Source organism: Botryllus schlosseri, chromosome 5, assembly GCF_051294905.1.
Source record: "Botryllus schlosseri isolate E-star chromosome 5, Bs_hap1, whole genome shotgun sequence".
Lineage (NCBI taxonomy): Eukaryota > Metazoa > Chordata > Ascidiacea > Stolidobranchia > Styelidae > Botryllus > Botryllus schlosseri.
This window is the reverse complement of record NC_137240.1, coordinates 17130400-17152911: the sequence shown is the minus strand read 5'-3', so window position 1 is coordinate 17152911 and position 22512 is coordinate 17130400. Positions and strand designations below refer to the sequence as shown.

Below are 22512 nucleotides of genomic sequence, written 5' to 3'. Positions count from 1 at the left end.
GCAGTTCTCCATCTCTCTTCCATTCCCCCACCTCGCCATCGCTTCAGCTATATTATTTATTTGGGTAGTATAATAAATAGTAATGAGTAAATGAAATACGAGACGCGTAAACAGTATCGGAAGAACCTAAAAAATAACGTCTATTTTGCTTCCTATAAACATAAACCAAGCTATTCGTCGGAAACGTAAAGTCACCATTACGCAGCGTTGAGTAGAACTCGATCGATAGACATGTGTACAAAATGCACAAAAAGGCAACCAACCTCATCATTAGATGACAACTAATATACTAAACATATACCACAATAAATAAACCTCCCTTCCCTGCACTAAGGTAAATATTTCAACGGTTTCGTCCATAATACCATACAATTGCGGCGGTATGTGATAATGTCAAAATAGATTGCTCCTCCGTGAGCGGAAGAGCATTCGGATCGCGTAATCAGGATTAAAAACTAAATCTAACATTCACGCGAGCAACCTCAGCATATACAATACATGGACAGTTGGACAGACAAAAGTCTGAAGCAACCTAGCTGCATCTCAAAGAACAAGCTTTGGTGTAAGACGGGCACCCTTAACCCGGCATCATTAATTCGAAACTGAAGTCGGTTCGAATTTTTGCAACTGCTATTGCGCTCATAATGAAGCATCACGCGATCGACTGCTGCCGGCGTTCGGAGAATGCTCCCCCAGGAGGCTTACGTTTAATCTTACAAATCATCTTCATCATGTAGTAGTAATGGAAGGCAGACTCCGGGACATCGACGAATGTTTCAGCAAAGCCAAATCGTCACGTCCTTCAAAAGAGACGGGACTTTCCACGGGCGGAGGCTTGTAACATACATTAGCCAGGATCAGTAGGAAAACGTTGACACCCTGTGAATATACGATGGTGAGCGAACGAATGGATGGCTACATGCATACCGTCTCGCTATAGCCTACCTTCAAAGATAAGGCGAGGCTTCCCATTAACGTTGCCATCAAATGATTGTCGTAAATGTGACAGGAACCGCACTCTCCGCAATGCAATCCCCAGGTAACGCAAGACATGTCGATCACTTTTCCGAATACAATCGGAAGAGGTACGCTTCCGGCTAACCGTATTATGAGCCACTGGAATGAAACGATGCTCTAATGGAACCGATCTGAATATATATCTCGAATAGAGGGATCGTAAATGTACATCGCGAGTATAGGTTCTGGTTCGTTTTAGTGGTCTTTTAATCGATTCAAAGGTGTCCAAACGACTTGGAATCCTCTTTCAAAGTTTCAATCAAGCAACTACCTGGGCGTAGCTAGAACATGTAAATAAGAGGCATACGCATTGAATGGAAATTAACGGATATGATAATATAAAAAACACATTCGATGACAATGAAGTGACATGTCACGTTAGACGAACTTGATATGTCAGGCCGTGATCAGGTAATCTCAAGCGCTGACTATATAATATATATTGACTAGAATCTACAATTGAATAGTATATTCATATTGAAATGAAACCGAATATTTTCGGCTGACACTCGTCAGGGGTAACTTATCCGCTCAAGTTCGAGGCTGAGCGTGCAAAGGCCATAAATTCAGCCATTGGCAAACATCTGTTGGATAATCCCGCTTGTGCGAAAAATTATCGAGACGACAGATTTCGCATCATCGGGACGGGCCGCTCACACTTTCATCTGTGTGCCCTGGAGTCGACCTTTATCAAAATACATCAACCCAGCTTTGTCTACAAGAGCACTTTGTGTACCATCTTAAATTAGTACATTGAACGCTCTCTTATTTGAGATCTCATATCATGCTGGTGACGTCATATTTAGTGATACGATTGTTGATATGATATACAATGTTCTTTCCAATTCTCTACTAGATGCTGCCGTTTACCGCTGACGAGTGTCAGTCGAAAATATTCGGGTTCATTTTAATATGAATATACTATTTAATTGTATATTGAGGTTCTGTACCTCCAAGAAGCTCAATAGAATCTGCCTGTATTTTGACATCAATGTAGACACTTTAAAACTTCGTTTGCCTTCTAGAACGTTCGGCCATCACTCGTTGACACTACAACTAGAACACGAAAGACTTCCTTCCGCACATCTTCAATGCTTAGCTCTCAGCACGAACTAAAGTGTCGATAGGGATGATAGTCAAGGAGTGAAAATGAATGGAAAGATCCGGTGTGTATATTGACTGCATCATTGAAGCGCAATTCTAACTAGAAATAGAGAATATTTATGATATAAGTAGTGACGAATGTATATCTCTTATAAAAGTGAAGTAACCTAACTAGAGTTTATGTTTATCTATGCTGTCCCCATAGTCACTAATAGTGGTTAAGTCATCGCCAAGCATATGTAATAGTGGAACATTGCACTCACGAAAAAGGATAAGTGCCAGAACTGTAACAAGTATATAGTATTAGAAAAGTAAGTAGGTAAGATACTTGGCGAAACTAGTTTGCGAAATATTTACTACTCGCAATGCGAAAGGATGTGCTACCTGCGATTGATCAGAGTAACATAATTTACCAATATACGTGCCAATGCGACAGTCGGTATGTGGGTCGCACGCCTCAACGTTTGCAACAAAGAATTCGTCAACATGTTCTTCATCATCATCACAGTCCCTATTTACCATGCAGTAACCATCAAGTAACAGCATTAATTCTGCCATCGGACAGCACCTTTTGACACACCCCGAGCGTGCAAAACTAATCAGTTTTCCATAATTGTTCGTGGTCGTTTTCATTTTTATCGAGCATTTAAAGGTCCTCGAGTCAACCATTATAAAGCTGCGAAAGCCGATCCTCTGCCGCCAGAAGGAGCATATGCATTACCGTAACTGCCGCACCCCAAACCCGCTAATTAGGGGCGAGCTCGAAGGGGCCCAAAATTATTTCGTGAATTAACATTAATTATTGAGTTTTTTTTTTAATTTATGAAACTTATTTCATTTTTTTCTCGCTAGGTGCGATTTAATGTTCCCAAAATCCCTTCGTTATTAGGTACCCATCCCTCAAGAAAAAATACGCATGAATTATAGAAATTTGCATTTCGGCGTCAGCAATTATCGCACCACGACGCATCAAGACATATGAAGTTTTAGGCCATGCAACATGTGACTCCGAGACGTGGGCCAGAACGATCAGCGGCGCGAAAACCTTGTCAGAAAAGGTCTGCCCTTATGCTGACCGAAAACTTCGATATATATACAATACTTATGTGTTCATTTGTTCGATTCCCGTAGGAGCATCTAAATGGCTGGCGCCAAATGTTCCTGTCCTGGCAATCTACAAGACAAATGCCATCCCGCAGAGAAAAATTATTTTCCAGTGAAGAAATAGCAATTTGAAATCGTGTGGGTCTTTTAGTTTAGCATGTTTGGGTGATTTTAATATCTTTTGTCATAGCAGACAGGAGGTCACAATAGAACATCACGTAACGCAGTCATTATACCAACGGGTTTATCCGAATATGTTTAATTATTATTTACGGGCCTTACATTTTCCAAGGCAACACCTCCCTCAGCGCTACCTGTAAATCTGATTACGTGGGCAGAGAGAGGATAAAAAATTTATAGCAATGGATATTGTATATGCAGTTCCTGATTGACCAATTCAATCATGAATTATAGAAAATTTTCGCTTTCGCGCAATCCGGCGAGAGAAGATGACTAACCCATGAACATAACAAATCTTGCTTACAAGTAGAGGGAAAAATAGATTCAAACGGAGGGTCTGGGGTTAAGTTTAACACCCTATGGGGGGCTCAAGACCAATGTTTGGGGGGGGGCTGACGAAGTGCTGTTTCGGCCCTGAGCATATGTATACCGTTGGAATATTTCAATAGTGTTGTGATGTCATTCGGCCATTTTACAGCCTAATTTGAGTCTGTTCGGGGCCCCGGCCTGTTATATCGTAACCTTGCGTTGTTATCTGCCGTTCGCGACTCTGTGTACTTCGTTATCATAATCGTCAGTTTATATGTTCATTGTTCATCTAACCAAGACACATACAATGTACAATGAGATTTACTAGAAAGACGATGCGATACTTGTCATTATTACGTTACAACGAAACATTCTTTCTGTATTTCGATTTCGATTAATCGCATTTACTGACGTTCGCTCCTGATGAGAGTCAGTTGAAAAGCTTCGATTTGAATAGATTTGGCAATATGAAGGTATTGTTTGCTACAATATTGAAGTTCGGTACTTCTAAAAGCCTATCTAAAAAAATATATTCCACGCTATGTTGGAGACAGAATCTCTTGCGTCAGCCAACACGAAGTAAAATTATAAACTTGGTATGGTGCTTGAGAATGACAGGCCTGTACAATTATGTGTAATATGATAGCATCCGTCATAGTCTATCTACGCTGAACAAGATTCGAATTGTTCAAAACCTTGATTGAGCCTGAAAATTGGATCATAATTATGCATAATAGCAGCTGTACACCTACCTGTACGCCCATCGTGAACGACCTTTGCGTGAAAGGAACCACGCGTAACGAACTCTGCGAAAATTGGAAACGTCATTACAAGCACTTTTAGGGTGTTGTGTACTATTCCAAACCTGCAGTGTAGTCTGGCCTTTCATGAACGTAAAAAAGACGGCTAACGACACGACGGCTAGAAACGTTCCCAATTTCGGACAGGTCTCGTGTTGGCACGGTCCATCCGTCGCGGTGCTTTGCGACCCGTCAACCATCGAACAATTTACGAGATTCTATAAACAAATGGATATAGATTAATAAACTAGAAATAGGTAAATGAACGAATAGGAATATATGCAATTCGCTATGCAGTGAACCAAAGTGAGTTTATAAAAGTTAATAGTAATAGTTAGTATTAGTTAGTGTATATATGCCTCTGATGCTGGCAAATCCTCTTGCGACAATAAAACGGTCCAACTAGGGTTGCATTTAAAACAAACGGTGTTTCAAAACACTCTGTTTAAAACAAAGGCCTTTTAAAAAATATTTGTTGTTTTAAGTTGTAAAATTATGCCATAAATGTGTAAATAATTTCCAGAAAACATGCTGTATGAGCCTACGGGCAATTACCACCCGATATAGTCGGCTCAACCGCAATAGTACAGATTTTTCTTCTAAGGATCAATATATTGACCCTATATTTTCAATGAAAATGCATTATGACGTCACAATTGAATATTCGTGACTTCATGACTATTAAAAAAAACATGCTTTAAACAAGGGACTTGTTTTAAATGTAACCCTATAGGTCCGACACGTAGTCAAGTATATCAATCTATCCATAAAGCAAATCAACCCCAGATGGATTCTATTTAGGGAAACATTTGTATGACATGTACATGTACTATGTCAATGGATTCGTTCACCTGAAAAAAAAACTGCTAGAACCATGGTTACGTTTAGCCAGAGGTGGTCAGCAACATAATACTTTTACTTTTTCGGAGTACACAATTAGGTTTGGTCAGCATGCACTACTTACTCGCGTGGTTATGTTATTACGGTACTTCCACTTCACAAAAATTTAGGCGAAACTATCTACTTTCCAGACTTAGAATTTACTTAGGCAGAAAGTAGTTTGGGTATGTTGTTAAATTGTAATGGAAACTGGTCGAGATCGCCCTTGCATCACGGTATCGGAATATATTTTCGAACATTACACCTATTTTGTTCGGTATCATAAGTCATTTTACATTAGCCATAAAGATGAACCATGCAATTACTCGGATTATTATTATTTTATTTATTCACAGTAAAACTGGTAAAAACACACATAATCCGGGAAGCAACCTGCCCCCAAAGGAAAATGGCGAGATTGGAGTAAATTTTTAAAATTTCAGTAATACAGTCAAATTGTCATTCCTATGCAATACATGAACAGGTCAGAGTACAGAATTGCAGTAGATGAAGAATTGGCAAGGGTTGCAGAGCTCCGTTACAATACAGAGCTACGTTACAATGCAGAGCTCCATTACGACACAGAGCTCCGTTAAAATGCAACATTGGGTGCTGATTTTGGGAGGTTCTAGGACCACGAGCAGAAAAATATCTATATTTTCGCAATCAGTATACCGCGGTAGCTTTCGATTGATACCAATTTTATCAATTTTCGCTCTCGGCATAAGTCGGTCAAAAATTACCGTCTAATTGACTTTGGCCAAATGGAAAGTGTGACGTATACCAATCGCAGTGAGCCGTGAGATTTGCTTGGGTCCACACCTTATAGGACACTATGGTTTAACTAACTGCACCACTCGCTTCCCCAGATTAACGGGATAAAAGTATCCGAACCTTCCACCGAATCTACGTTTTGAAACTACATACTTGAATACATTCATTTTTTACGTCCACATCAAGTAGTTTTGACATTTCTGTGAAATTGCTACTTCTACTTCTTCTTACATAACAACTTACTACTTGGTCCACCGAACGCCATATAGCGCTTTCAGAGTGAACTCTTGCTCTTTACTCACCCCGAAAGCGTCGATGATACAATCGGCGTTACAGAACGATAGATATGTTACGTTATCAGATCCGCAAACAGGTCGGTAGAGGTTGGTTGCACAACCGCACTCCATTTCTATTTCGCATGTTCTTTCGCTGCCATTGGTGAACACTCCGGCGATATCTGAAAGTAGCAAGTATCTCCGAAAACTATGCTACGTGCATGCATAATTTGGATTAGAATACCGCGGTATAGGTCTGAGGTAAGTTATGTTTTCGTGTGGCATGGGTGTATATTCACACTCGTATACCAGGGTGGTACACGGGTGGAAATACACTCTTTCCACTGGGAATGTATAGGGCAATGGCTATGGCGGGAATCTGATAAACGCGGATGCCCTCCACTCATGGATCTATGCACGTTCTCTCGATTGCATAGGCCACAGGTCAGTAGGTGTGGCTACCTTAGCCACTAGTCAAAAACCAAGTAAGACCAAAACCAAGTAAAACCATACATAGCTTACCGGCGTTGTCACACGAAATGTAGAAAGCGGTCAAGAAACAGAAGGCAATCGTCGCGCATGCCACGCTCATCTTCAGCATTTGCGGAACGGACAACTTCAATCTCGTGATCAACACGCCGCAAATGATATGCGCGGAGCTGGCGGTTCCGATGGCAATCAATCCTGAATGAGTTGGTGTTTATGTGAACCAAAAATACTGAATAAGGGTATAGTATATAGCTGTTCTTAGGCGGGGGCCATCCTCGTAGGATGAGCGTAAGTCAATTTCCAGGAGATCACGGCGTTTGGCAAGCTCTACAATGTGTTATAACTCACTTAACTAACTACTGCTGAACGGCTGATTTATCAAATATTCATCAGTTATCGAGTGACTTGATTGAATAGCTTTCACTTTAGCACCTCCAACCAGACTCTCTGGGCTGTGATTTGTTCGTATCCCTTTTATTTTACTTTTATTTACTGACGGATTTGATCGTAAAGAAGCAGTGAAAACTACGCCATCATCATGCATCTTTTCTTGTAGTGGTAATTGATTTGTGTGGCGTGAATTTTACGTACGGTAAGTTGATGAGGCACTAAACAGAACAGGCCTAAAACAAATAAGCGTACCGAAATAAAACGCTGCTTCGGAAGCTGAAACGGTAAACATGGACTCCACGTATTTCGGGCCGAAGGTGGCCACACCTATCATCATACCGGAATCGAGAGCGTTGGCGAAAGATATGATCATCACAGTGGGATTTTTGAGAAATATTGCGAGACTGCGCGGGGCGTCTTTTATGCTGCAAAAAGAATGCACTGGATCTTTTATGCTGCAAAAATGATAAACTGATGCAGACAAAGGATACAAAAGGGGCTTTGCTTTCCCATAATTTTTGTACGTGGACTTTGTGACTTGAGCTGTGTCTGTTACGCCACATCAGATCTGGGACGCCCCGTCATTGTTACAAGAATATCGGTCCAATATTCAACCAGCACCCTCAACTCTTCATTCTGGCTACGCTCATATGCTAAGCATTCAATCATAATACCTAGTTCTTGATCATGACCCGGAACATTATGACATTATGGAGATGCATAACACAAATATAGAAATTGTATCATTATTTTGGCACGATTGCAGCGAAGCAGGAGATATGCGCTTTACCTTCTTAAAAATTTTGGTTTAAACTAAGTAAAAGCTCTCGCGCGCACTAAACGTTTAGTGTACAATGGTAGAGTTATTTAGGATGGCAATAGCGTTAACATTATTATTACCTTCTGCCAAATCGCGCATCTCCTTTGACTTTCGCTGTGGATTCGTGATAGTGCAATTCATTTTCACGATTCCGGCGGCAGCGATCAGTCCCGGGCATTTGTTCGGGGTACATGGATATCGGCAGACAGATCACAATGAGAAGTATACCCACAAGCAGGAATCCCAGCCACCAGTTTCCGATCCACAGTGGATTTTCTGGAGCTACACCTTCTCTACAAATACAATTCGTCCTTCGTTTAGTCAGGTCTTGTGGAAATAGACAGACATGCAGTCGCGAGATTACAATATCGATCTGTCATGTAGATTAGATGCAGGCTATGAAAAAATCATACGTAAAATCAGTTCGATGCCACCACTATAGGCATCTATATCTGTTCCAACGAAGCGAAATTACGCCCTATCGCAATAATGCAACTACCTTGCATCGTAGCATATCAACCTCTCGGCATAATGACGCAATGTCTATTATTCATTCGTAAAGATACGCACAAACGCACAAAAGTAATACCGTAAACTTGTAATCGATCGCAAGTGGAAGTAATCTTCAAGACGGTTGCCCGACATATGAGCAATTGAGCATGCGACACAATAAAAACGACAGATCAGCATGCGACACTTTAGCATGTGATTTCATAACCCCAAACCTAACCCTAACCCAATCCCAAATTTTACCCACATGCTCAAGCGCCGCACATGCCCGAGCGAGATAGTATAATCACTATAATGGTTATGCGTCCGGCTTCTCGATCGGTAGGTCGTGGGTTCGATCCCCGGTCGGGTCATACCAAAGACTGGAAAATTGGTATCCGCAGCTATCCCGCTAGGCGCTCAGCAATCACGGATAGCACGGAGGAGAAAATGGACGCAGACTAGATGACCTCACGACCGTAGAAGCAATTACAGGGGGTCCTCGAGACCGTTAATTTGCAAAATGACTGAAAACCTAACTTGCAATTTATTTAAATTCGGGAGAGCTCCACAACAGCGAAAACCTCATGACTCATATCCTCAAAATAATCGTCTGACATGAAATATCCTACTGTGCAGATTCATTTTAATTGCCTAATTGCCAATCCCCTATACTCCAGGGGTGACCAACCTGCAGCCGTAGAAGGAAATTTGTGCGGCCGTGGACACGTATTTCAATTAGTATGTGTTTGTAGCCATCGACATCAAAATTAAATTTACGAATTGACTACAGAATTTTTGAAGACATTTTATTCAACCTTGGATTTTTTTCGCGCTGGACGCGATTCAATGCGACTTCATTTTTCGATGTAGTATCGTCCTTTGCAATCTGAGCACCGCAGTTCAGATGTGAACAGTAGAGCAAAACGATACCAACTTTGAATCGTGTCTTCAGTCGTCACCACGAAAAAAGTTGTTTCTGGAGTGTTGGCCGATTTCATATATTTCGTATATTTCCACTATACCGATAATCCTGATGGGAGGTCAAGAAATAACAACATGCAAAAAAGGGACTAATGCCAATTATCCCACCCGAAGATACATCATCATTTATAACTTGCTCAGAATTTTCGAAAACAGGCCCTCCATCAACTCTATATACCGGGGAATCTGATCACATGGGATGAGAAAGGATAAATATTTGATAGGAATATGTGAAACTACAAATACTAATGACGAAATTAATTCGTGAATCTGAAAAATGTTCGCGACCATCACGTTTCCGTGAAACGATTCATATCATGACCGCTTACGATTTCGGTGCGTATAGTAATCCTATGAATATATAGATTAGTCTGGAGCTAACCGAAAATGGACATGTACAGTTTAAAATGGGTATTTGGCGGCCAGTTTGTTCATTACGAGCTATGTGCCCTGAAATGCGGCCGTATGCTACATGCCTAATCGAAATGCGGCCGTGAATAGCAAAAAGGTTGGCCATCCCTATACTCTACTCATACAAACATATCGCTGTTTTGAGACGTTTTGTTGGGGTTTGTTGAAAAATATAAATATGGAAATAGTAAGGTCAATCAGGGTGACTTCGTAATGTTTGCGAAACCTTTTCGATTTGAAGTTGTCAGTCTCATCAAATTAGTGAAACGAAAATTCCTGAAGTTTCCCTATTTTTCCCAGTTAAGGGATTGAGACCTCACCACGAAATCCATTTCATCATGTAATATACATAACCACTATTCCAGAATAACTTCAAATTGTGATGCTAGATAAAAAATGACTAGACTGGACGTGATATGTTCATTCAAATGATCTTCATTTCGGTACCATAAATGTTGTGATCACACCAAAATTGTCGTCGGAAGCGTTGCGCGCTAATATTACATTAGCCTCCATCTATCTTTTGGGAAAGGGATTTTCGGCACTCGCTCATATCAAATTGAAAACGCGGATTTTCAATACACGAATGAACATCAAGTACTTCAAGAAATACAGCAGCAAAATTAGCTTTGAAATATCAAAGGTCTATCCAATTTCTACATATATAGTATGTTGATATTTTCAGGAAAAGTCATTTTGTTGCTGGTTATCACAATCATAGTTCATATATGCACAAGTGATGACGGCTGCACCATAATTGGGCTAAATTTGAATCAAATTTCCAGGGGGTCCGCGGGGGTCCGTGACGGTCAAGAAGGGGTCCGCGAAGCCAAAAAGGTTCAGAACCACTGCTCTAAGACATGCCAAAGATGTAAGAAGAAAATGACTGGTCTGAAATGTAATCGGAGACGTATTTTAAAAAGTAGTTTGATTCCAGGCGTGGAGTACTTTTAGCGGTCCATTGGACCTGGGCTGTACTTTATAAATTACAAGATGGATCCACGTGATCACGCAAACTGAGTAGTTTTATCTTGAGTAGAAATGGCAGTAGTCTGAATCGGTCTCTAAAATGCCAAGATCGAGAGCGTGATACACTATGCTAACTTGAATCTTGAAAAATGAGCAATTTGTACAGGATATTCGAACACATTAAAAGACACAGAATACTCACGGGTCTTCCATAGTAGTAAAATGAGTCAGAAAATAACCGCCAAGAAGGTATCCAACCCCGGGCCCGAGCAAGGAAGCCGCGTAAAAGATACCTGGAACCATAGTAAGGTGAAGTTTGGCGTTGTATACTCGTTAACAATATCAATGGCTATATATACTCTATAACTATATGATATTTGAAAAGGGTCCTAAGAAACAGCGCAAGTACCATGATATGTAGATGAAATCGCCTGATCTACGTTTTCGTCCAAGTACGCCAACGCGAGAGTGTATAAAGGAGTTGAGCCGATACCCAGCAGCATCTGCCCGATGATGAAAGAGAACCTACAGGTGTAATAAATTGTCGAAGGTTCAATCTTCATTATATCATGGATTCATATCTGCAACAGCCATTATACGAAAAGTCAATATCCGTACATCAAATTCTAACATGTTACCCATGAAGGCTATAATAAGTGGCACTATATGAATGGCGCATTTCCTGACAGGACATTGTTATGTCATAAGTAACCCTGCGTCACAATGAAGCCTTTACGTCACGTCATTGCTTGCTGTCCCTCAACATTGATCCTGGCGTTGCCGGTGTTTCATCGTATTAGAAGCATGGGGGCATTATCTAACAAGCCGAAAATAAAAACTTTGATCTACTTTTAATAGATTGATTAAAGAGCACTGTTTTACCGCAGTGTGAAATATTGGATATATATTGGAAAGTATAGTGATTCTAAACCAGGGGTGTCAATCATACTGCCCGGGTGCCGCATTCGGCCCGCCAGACCATTTCATCCGGCCCGCGAGGTCATTCTGAGTAAATTCAAAAAATATTGTATTATCCAGTACATTTCTGACAGTAGTTGACATTTTTAGTAATAGATACTTTGACGTAAATAATCCCTAAAGACAGCAAACGTAGAACACGATCACAGGCCACATTATAACCATCTTTCGGCAGCGTTGAGTTCTCACTCAATCAACCATCAGAAAAATTTCGATGACATTGACACTACATTCTGAAAGGCAAAAAAGTGCACACTCAGCTCATAGTTTTCTGGAAAAATGAACGGAATGATAGATATTCATAGAGAAGGACACTACAATCCGAACCCGTTGCAAGTAAAATATGTAAATTACACGAATAATATGATTGAAATATCTCTGGACACTGCTCCATACCTCCAAAGAAACTCGAGTGATGAATTGGCGATACAAAAAATGTACAAAATTCGAACGTCCGCTGTGGTGCAATGACAATCTCTTGTATTTCTCACCACGAATAGTTAGGTCAAACGACGCATCACGATTAAAACATGGGGAGCCTATAAATACTCCAACTTATATCGTCGTTAGAACCACTGTTTACTGGGGTGTCAAATTCAAATTGCGTCTCGGGCCGGATTCAAACCTTCAAATCGCTTGCGGGCCGCTTCAGTTATCTGATTCCAAAATCATGCCCTATCTTTTCACTTGAATACTTTATTATCAAGTAGCCTATATATAGATAATAGTATATTACACAGTACTGGGGATCATATAGGGACTTTATTCTAGCAAGTATAGCAACACCTTTATTCGCGAACAATTGAATTGGCAAAAGTACGAATATTGGTAGTTTATTCACTCTAAGTCTTCGAGTTGAATAAATATTTTACTGCAATGGATGTTGTATTGAAAGCTATCTAAGCTTTGCAACTGACCCTCGTCGGGAGTGGCCGTCAGTAAATACGGAGATTGCAATTCGAAATATAAAGATGAAATAGGTAGTGTGACGTAAGAATGGTATAACAACAACAACGAGATAATTCACAAAACGAGAACGTTAAGCAAAAATGCAATTAGTGCAATACAAATTGGCTGTAATATTAGCCAGAGTCGCAACACTAATGAAATACACGGAGAGAATAGAAGCGGTCCTTTTGCCGACAGAGCATCGGTACGAGAACCTTTAAATGGAACAGACTACGTCCGCGAGCAAGAATTGAAAATCTGTTATCGTTATACGATTTTGCACACTCTGGATGTGTAAGAAGGTGCTGACCTATTGCAGAGTTGCATGCCGTGGTCTGGTCATAGTCTCGCAAGAAAGGGTTACTTGTCTGCGATTGACTGTCTGAAATAGCACTGATGTCAGGTTTTCTAATCTGCTTGGGCACATGTTGGTTAATTCTTTGTTGCAAACGAAGTGAAGTAAGACCCACATACCGACTGTCGCAGCGGCACGTATAATTGTAAATAATACTACTCTGTTTTTTGGCAGGTAGTACATCCTTCTGTGTTGCAGGAAAGAGAGATTTTGTGGTGAAAACAATCCTAGGTTGTACTCACATGAAACATTGACTAACATACGACATGATTTGCTTCCCAAATCTACCAGAAACTTTACCAATCCATGGTAAATGTAAAAATACTGGACATTTACTGGGTCCAATGAATTTAGTGGCTCTGAAGTCAATTAGTTTTTTGTCAATGGTGGACTTCACAATGTGATCTGGATATCCATTAGACTGGAAGATTTTCCGTATGAAATCTAATTCAGATTCAAGTTCCGACTTACTACAAATCATTAGATCCCTGTAAACAAGCGTTCGTATTAGATCAGTTTTGCGCTTTGTCGGACAAAATGAATTTCAAGCGATATATTGGCCAGTGAATCGCAGACAAGTAACCCTTTCTTGCGAGACTATGACCAGACCACGGCATGCAACTCTGCAATAGGTCGGCACCTTCTTACGCATCCAGAGTGTGCAAAATCGCATAACGATGACAGATTTTCAATTCTTGCTCGCGGACGTAGTCTGTTCCATTTAAAGGTTCGCGAATCGACTATAATAAAACTCGAGCAACCGATTCTCTGTCGACAAAAGGACCGACTCTATTCTCTCCGTGTATTTCATTAGTGTTGCGTCTCTGGCTATATATCATAGCCAATTTGTATTGCACTAATGGCATTTTTCCTTAACGCTCTCGTTTTGTGAATTCTCTCGTTGTTGTTGTTGTTATACCATTCTTACGTCACACTACCTATTTCATCTTCATATTTCGAATTGCAATCTCCGTATTTACTGACGGCCACTCTCGACGAGGGTCAGTTGAAAAGCTTAGAGTGAATACATTGCGAATACGAATGCGTTGTTCGTTGCAGTTGCAATATTCAAATTCTGTACCACAAGGAACCTATTTGAATATTGGTAGGTGAATACCGATATGAACCGTTAAAACAGTGGCGCAAACGACAATACGAGTTGGGATATTTGTATTGGTCCCTTTGCTTCAGTCGTAATCTAGCGTTAGCCCTGTGTATGAGGAGAGAGTCTTTATTTTCATCCAACCGAAATACATAACAAACAAATAGCAATAATGGTGTTACAGAAAATACGCATGCACAGTATACGGTATCAGACAGAAATAATCGAGGTCAACTAGTCTGATCAAGAGATTCAACTAGGCCCGGGACATTTTGAGTAGGAAGTGACACTGCAGTGCGACCACGGATATTTGAATCGAATATTTTGTATGACTAAAATATAATATCCAAGGTAACCGCAGCGGCGTTTTCGCTTCTGTCCATTTTCCCATAAAACTCTAAAATCAGTGTGCACTTTTTTACCTCTCGGTATTCGGTGTCAATGTCACGGGCTCGTTCTTAATGGTAACTACCGTGAAACCACATCACCGCAGTCGAATGGTAATAATGTGACCTATGGACAATTGGACATGCTCGACATTTTCTGTTTCGAGGGGTTATTGGATTGAAAGTATTTCCTACAAGAAATCTCAACATTTGTTACAAGTGTACTGGATGATATAAGCATGTTTAAATTTATTCAAAATTGCTTCGCGGACCGCATGAAATCGTCCGGCGGGCCGTATGTTTGACACCCCTGGTTTAAGTGATTTATAACTGTATTCAATTGGCCGATCGTCGAATTTTTGCCAATTCGATTGTTTGCAAATAACGTTGTTGCTCGAATGGAGTCCACATAATTCGTGATATGCTGTGTATAAGACTATTTCACATGGCGTTTGATAATAAAGCATTCCAGAGCAAAACAACGGTATGGATTTGTAACATATTAAATCATTCGACTGGTCTAGCCCACGAGAGATCAAAATTTTTGAATCCGGCCCGCGACCCAAGTTTAGTTTGACTGTTCTAAATAGCCTTCTGCAGCTTCTAAAGCTACCCGAAGTACATTTAAAAAGTGCTATGCGTAATTGAATGGATTATATATCGTTTCAAATCTGCATGTTTTACACCGTCAAAAACACTGCGGTATCGATTCCATATATTCGATCGCTGAATATACCATAAGCCACTTGAACGAAATCGTAAGCTTCACCTGTACACGCGTAAATCAATCTCCCCGCATGCTTCGTGAGTGGCACAATCGAAATTGGCGAGATTAACGATCGAATACACCGGAGCAGCGAAATGCGGTATGCTCAAAAACAGGGATCCCAACCCCATGATGAACACACCGCTTCCAGTCCATAATGGTTTGTGACCTGTGCCACCGATGTAGGTGAAAACGGGAATGGCGAAACTGCCGGCAATGTCGCATGCACTCGATATGAACCCGGTCTCGGAGCTTCGCAGCGAGAATCTGCAATTAATATCCTGCATTCGTGAATAACCGGAGGGCAACTGTGCGCTTTGAAGATTAGTAACGCGGCGCCTTGAACTTGCAACGAATTAGACAACAATCGCATGCGCCCCGCGGGTGCCGCTGCGGTAATCAACAATACTTCGCATCAGAGTAGCTCGATGAGCTAAACCTGTCTCTAAAGCTAAACTCAATGTGTGATCTGAATTGTCTTGAAAACACTGATGAATAATTGACGGGGCCTACAGGCCTCCGTGCTGTTATGATATATGTTTCCAAGCGATTAAAGCTGGCTTGTTTCTATGCGATCCAAAACTCGGAAAGATTAATGATGGACTTATGTCCGGTATATGCCATCCACGAGCATGAGGTTTATTGGTGCCCAGCATGCCCTCGTGTATTTCCGATAGTAAACAAAGGCGGACATTTTATTTCTTATTTTCTTTTTCAATTTCTCAAGGCAGGTTACTATACGGTTGTAAATTATGTAACTTACGATCAGAGCTGGACAAAATCGAATACCTGACTGATTGCACTTCGAATCGACTGTTTATTCTTCGAGTCGAGACGAATATCGACTTCGAACAATCAACCGTGTACCGATTTGCGACCACAGGGAAAATAGTGCCAGTAAGTAGCACGTCTGTTGCCTGATTATGACCATGTATTTGCGCTCGTGACAATGTCTGGAATGAACGCATAAATGTCGTGTCCATGGACATTCGCAGCCTCGTGCTCAATATTTTGGATGCTGTGATACGGCATACGCTCAAAGGAGACGTTGGAACTTACTACTGAACGACCGCATGTATCGTGCGTGAAATAGCAGTTGACGTAAATCATCATAATTTCGATTACCAAACTGCGCAAACAGAGAGTAGGCCTATATTTACCCGAATCAGTCGTATTGTGCAGACGTGATTCAACTCATCATACGATGAGTATTCCGATGAACCAGATTTCATCAACGAACACGGATTTTCAAATTCAGCGTATCGCTGCGATCAAACAATTCACCTCATTATGGGACGACATTTTTGTATTACTGCATTATTGTAACTGTTAATGTATCAACAATGATTATATAAATCAAGACTGCGGTACATAAAGGTAACAATTTCATGCGAATTAGAATCGCTTGATAATCGGCATTAACCTGAAATGTCACAATTTCGTGTATACTGTACTAGAGCTCGTTAGTAGTAAGAGTACCGATTTATCGTTCATCAGATTGGAATCAGATGATCCACACTAATTATCAACACTAATTATCTAATTTTTCATTCCAAATTCACTGCCGAATTTCATTTATGTCACATTTATTTGTGGATCGAGACGTCTGCCATTTGAGCCTCAACAATCTATTCACGATTTTACGATCAATCGCAGCTGTGTGATGTGCATGTGTGATGTGATGTGCAAAACATGGATATTTGCAAAAGTAACGCGGAATTTTCGAGGGATCTCTAGGCATTAGCAATCACTCGTTACCAAGATATATCGCCCGAGGCGGACAACTACATATTTTATACAATCACCACGCAGAACGAATTATACAAAGGAGGCTGAAGCAATTTCAATATCCTGGACGCAAATACATTACAGCGATTGACTGGAACGCAAATCATCGCTATCCTTCCCGAGACGCAAGTCGGAATTCAGTAAATCATCGGGCCTATAACGTTTAGACGACAACTGTCGGTGGTACGTCTGAGTCACATATGAAACCGACAATTTTGTTCTGATATAATTCAATGATGCTTCCAACATTTCATCGAAGCGCCAAGCTCAATATATACATTCAACTCACCTCTTTTCAATTGTGCTCACGCTGATATTGTAAAACCCGCTAATTACAGATCCTTGAAGGAATGAAGTCAGAGAGAGGAAAAACAGAGCCCCTTTCGGATTATTGAAAATCTCAAGATGTTTGAATGTGTACCTAGAAATAGCATGGGGTAACCTGATATGTCGACTGTGAGGCGTCGATCATTTTACCTTCGGGTCCGTGTACATCCACATCTCAATTCCAATCCGCACTTTTCGTACTCGGGCTGCTTGTTCCGATCAGAGTAAATGTCGGCATTATCAGATTCGGCGCGTTGGTCAATTTCTTGCATCATATTCAATAACTTGTAACTTCCTGCATCAAACAAATGCATATAGCCCCAATCTCTACATCCGCAAACAATGCGTTGTCAAATTGGAATGTTCGCGCACGGTTTTCGAAGGCGTATCGGACTATATCGTTTAATACACAGACAGAGACATGAGATTTTCTGGAGTCGGCAGAAGTCTGGATATAACGCTATCCGATGATATAGGATAGTAATTTTCTAGCGAAATTTGTGAAGTCAATATGCAATATAAGCTTGTATTATGCAATATGATATGAATTGTTGGAAGACCATCATCTTTTCCCTGGACGCTACGCAGCTATTGCGTGGCTATACCTATAGGCAGTCATTGACTATGTCTCAATACCATGACTGACTCATATGACTGATTATCTTCGCTCATTACGTAACGAACAGCAACTATCTGACATAAACTATGTAAAGCAGACAGCACGCGTCTTCGTAACATTGAATTTTTGTTTTCGCGATGTAATTGATCCCGCATATACAGAATCAGTGAAGCGTATAGAACGAACTGGATGTAGCGAGCAACTGAAGAATTGTTTTACAGGATAACCGAACCGTTGCGATAGGCCTATAAGCGGTAAATATCTATTAATTCTGATGCTTTATTATGCGACTAATTTATAAAATGCATACGTGCAATTTTCAAGTAGACTGTTTGCTGGGATATTTCGCTTGACAATATTTCTCCATTGCACTAAACGCTCTCGTATTTTCATGCTGGTGACATCATATTTTGTTATAGGATTGATGATATTCAATGTACATTTCAATTCTCTACTAGTTGCTCATGATTACCTCAGACGAGCCGAAAATATTGGGATTCATTTTAATATGAATATACCATTCAATTGTGCATTATTCTTGCATACAATGAGTAGCTCAATCCCATCTATGGAGGAGAACTCACCTACTGAGGTAACAATAATAGCATATGCCTATAAGTACGCAGCTAACTCGGTAAAGTAGATCTCGGTATTTCCATATAACCTTCTTCGGTCAATGTATCAAAAGAATTCATAAGGTGGCGATTGAGAGTGATATAAGAGTACTAAGCACTCGCTCTCTTCACTGAAAAATCTAAGCGCTTTGCAAAGTTATTTGTGCTTATTTTAGTTACGATCTGAAATCCATCAACAGTTTCATCGCTACCATTCATTCCCTTCATCGCACCACATTATTCATTGTGTATCTTTAACGGATGAAAATATCTAGTCCATCGGTTCTCAGCCGGTGGTCCGGTGTCCCCTGAGGGTCCGCGAAGCCTCGTAATATTTGATAACCTAATTAGTATTTTTTAATTCGAAAAATAATGATGCAGTTTCGCTTTGTTACTAGTAAAACTCCAGAGCTCACATCAACAGAATGGCCGTCTGAGATGAAATATCCTACCGTGCAGACTCATTTTAATTGCTAAATTGCCCATAGGCCGCTGATACAAACATTTTGCTGTATCGAGATGTTTTGTTGGGGATTGCGGGAAAGAAAAAGTTGGATTACTAAGGTCGATCACGGTGACTTCGAAATGTTTACAAAAATCCATTTTCTCCTGTGATACATAACCATTTTTCCATAATAACTTAAAGATATGCTGCTAGATAGAAATGGCCAGACTTGACGTTATATATTCGTTTAAGAAATTTGTTTGTCAATGTTGGTGCCATATTTGTTGCGATCATACCCAAATGTGTCGTCGGAAGCCTTCCGCGTTGTCATGATATTCGCCACATCTCTCTCTATATATAGGCCTATATTTGTAGAAATGGATTTTTGGCACTCGTTCATGTCAAATCGAATGCGCGTATTCTCAAGACACGACCACCAACTTCAAGAAATGCAGTTGCGGAATTCGCTTTGAAATAATAGGAGTCAACCCAATTTCTACATGATTAGTATGATCTTACTTTCAAGAAAAGTCATTTTGTTGATGTTTATCACTAAGCTACAGTTATCATCTGCACAAGACAGATGACGATTGCACGATAATTGAGCTAAATTTGAACTAAAACTTCGTAGGGGTCCGCGGTGGTCCGTGACGGAACGAAAGGGGTCCACGAAGACAAAAAGGTTGAGAACCACTGATCTAGTCATTCTAATGCAGTGGTTCTCAACCTGGTGTCCCCGGACCCGAGGGGACCGCAAAGCATTTTCAGGGGGCCCGCGGAACCTCCAAATTTGAAAAATGGTTGATAACCTAATTCTTCCTACGTTCCTACGTCCATGCATAATTTGGATTAAAATGTTGTTATCGATTCATCCCGCGTCACAAGTCCGAGGTAGGTTCTGGCTTCATGTGCCATCGACGACGCAAATTCCCAACACACGATCTCGTATTTCAATAAATGCAGCGACAGAATTCGCTTTGAAATAAAATAGGCCTTCCCAATTTCTACTTAAATAGTATGATATTATTTTCAAGAAAAGTCATTTTGTTGATGCTTATCACTAGCTTGCAGACTACTTCTGATGAAGGTACATTTCGCTCCAGTCACATTATCACGAGTGACGTATTAGAGGCTAGGAATGGTGCCAACCCCTGAAAGGTTCAGGTTCGTGTGAACGCGAACCTTATTTTGGAAAGGTTCTGTATGAACGTGAACGTGAACCTATGACATTACGTGTCGTCATGTTGCTAGTTCCACCCCTTACATTTCAGTGAAGTGATATACATTATACAAGACACCTCAATCAATCAATCAATCAATCAATCAATCAATCAATTGCCAGGTAACATTTTCATCTGCCCAAGACACACACACAATGGACAATGTGATATACAAGACACACAACGCGATGTAATGAACAGATAGGGCAGTGGTTCTCATCTTTTTTGACCTCGCGACGCTCTCTGAAAATAAAATATAGTTCGCGGCACACTGGCACAGTGTTTCTCAACTTTTTTTGGCTTGCAGGACCTGCAAACTACCAAAATACTTCGCAGCACCCACAGTCGTAGGCCTACATAGCTGGTCTCTGACGAAATACTTCTACCCTTTCGAAGCACTGAAGTTAGCTTTAGTTGGCTTCAAAGAATAAATTACTGCATCTTCCATATCTCCGGACATTTCACAAATATGTTTAGTATCTACGAATGGTATCATTTGACATGGGAATCATTTTCAATTCTTCCGCAGCTTTGGTCCCAAACATTTTTTACAATTCTAGTGCAATCCGGAAGAATAACCTTCTACGCTTCAGTGTGAGGTTTTGAATTTTTAGCTATTACCTCTGCTACCACATGACTGGCCTTCTGCGACCTCGTTGAATTTCGGTCTGCGTTTAGATACTTTAGATGTAATTAACCATCGCATCGTAAAGGCGAAGCTCGATCGCCGCTAACGAATACAGCGACGAAGAGGCGTATGAACACTGAACAGAAAACATCCTATAGCCAAACGCATTTCCACGCAGATCGTGTAGCATGCGTGAGGATAGCATCACACCAATAGTTCTACTGGCAGCCACCTACACAGGGCAGCAAAAAAATTGTTTTTTCAAAATCATGATATGAGAGATCGATTTTGGGCTATATCAGGGGCGCTAAGTCCGAAAATGCCATTACATTTACATTACGTTTACATCAGGGGTCGCCAACTCAAAACGGGTCGCGGGCCACTTTTCGCAATTCGTAGAGTCCGCGAGCCGCATGACTTCAATCTCGAGATAAAAATACGCAACGCAGTTTACCAACCACGTTTTGATAACTCAACGTCAGTACAACGCTGTGCTCTCTTACTTGGGCGAAGGGCATGTTACCACAAAATAAATTATATTTAATTGAATAAATACAATTACAAGAAAATATCATGATCATCACTTTCATTCTATTTTGAACCATGAGGTGCGCACGATACCCGACAACACGCTTCAGCAACTAAGGGGTAGCCATTGGTCAACCTTTTCGCTATTCACGGCCGCATTTTGATTACTTCTGTATAGCCTATACCGCCGCATTTCAGTGCATAGTCGTAATGAAATAACTGCGGAGGCCAAATACCCTTGTTAAGCTGTCCGCCCAGTTGTCCATTGCCAGTGAACTCCGGACTAATATATGTACTCATATCGGCTTACTATGCGCACGGAAATCGTGAGTTGTCATGTTATGGATAGAAACAGGCAGTGCGGAGCGCGTGAATTTTTTCATAAACATGAGTGAATTTCGTCGTCAATGTTAGTAGAGTTTCACATATTACTATCAAATATTTATGCTTTCTCAGCCCATATGACCACATTCACCGGTAGAGTTGATGAAGGGGGTGTCTTCGAAATTTAGGGAAGTTTCCTCTGCTCGCATCTGTTCTGCGGGGCTCAGATTACAAAGGACACTATATATTGAAATCGAAAATGGAGTCGCATTGAACCGTGCGTAGCGCGAAGACAATTTCTAGAATAATTGAAACGTCAATTTGCATATTGACGGTCCCTAATACATTCTAATCGAATTAACTGTCGACGTCCGCATAATTTTCCTTCTATGCAGCCGCAGATTGTCCACCCCCGGACTAAACGATCGATATTGGGGTTAGCTTTGCTGAAAAACAGTCTCGTCGGAAAGCTTTTGGGGAGCCCGACGTC

General features: G+C 40.8%; 1 protein-coding gene across 2 annotated transcripts; it reads right to left on the bottom strand.

The window, feature by feature from the left end:
* Positions 1 to 42: 42 nt before the first annotated feature.
* On the bottom strand, positions 43 to 18349 carry LOC145439262 (solute carrier organic anion transporter family member 4A1-like). Of its 2 annotated transcripts, XM_080316757.1 has the most exons (13): positions 17795 to 18332; positions 17607 to 17738; positions 15533 to 15796; positions 11404 to 11519; positions 11197 to 11287; positions 8222 to 8434; positions 7574 to 7746; positions 6965 to 7126; positions 6470 to 6624; positions 4580 to 4732; positions 4467 to 4520; positions 946 to 1116; positions 43 to 879 (listed from the first exon to the last, which is right to left on the bottom strand). In XM_080316757.1, exons 1-13 carry the CDS (start codon positions 17956 to 17958, stop codon positions 730 to 732), a joined length of 1998 nt encoding a protein of 665 aa, XP_080172883.1. In that variant the 5' UTR covers positions 17959 to 18332; the 3' UTR covers positions 43 to 729. The 2 variants fall into 2 exon arrangements, with proteins under 2 accessions (XP_080172883.1, XP_080172884.1); XM_080316758.1 differs by lacking the exons at positions 43 to 879; positions 946 to 1116 and adding an exon at positions 1123 to 2129 and having other exon boundaries at positions 17795 to 18349.
* Between the last annotated feature and the right edge of the window lie 4163 nt (positions 18350 to 22512).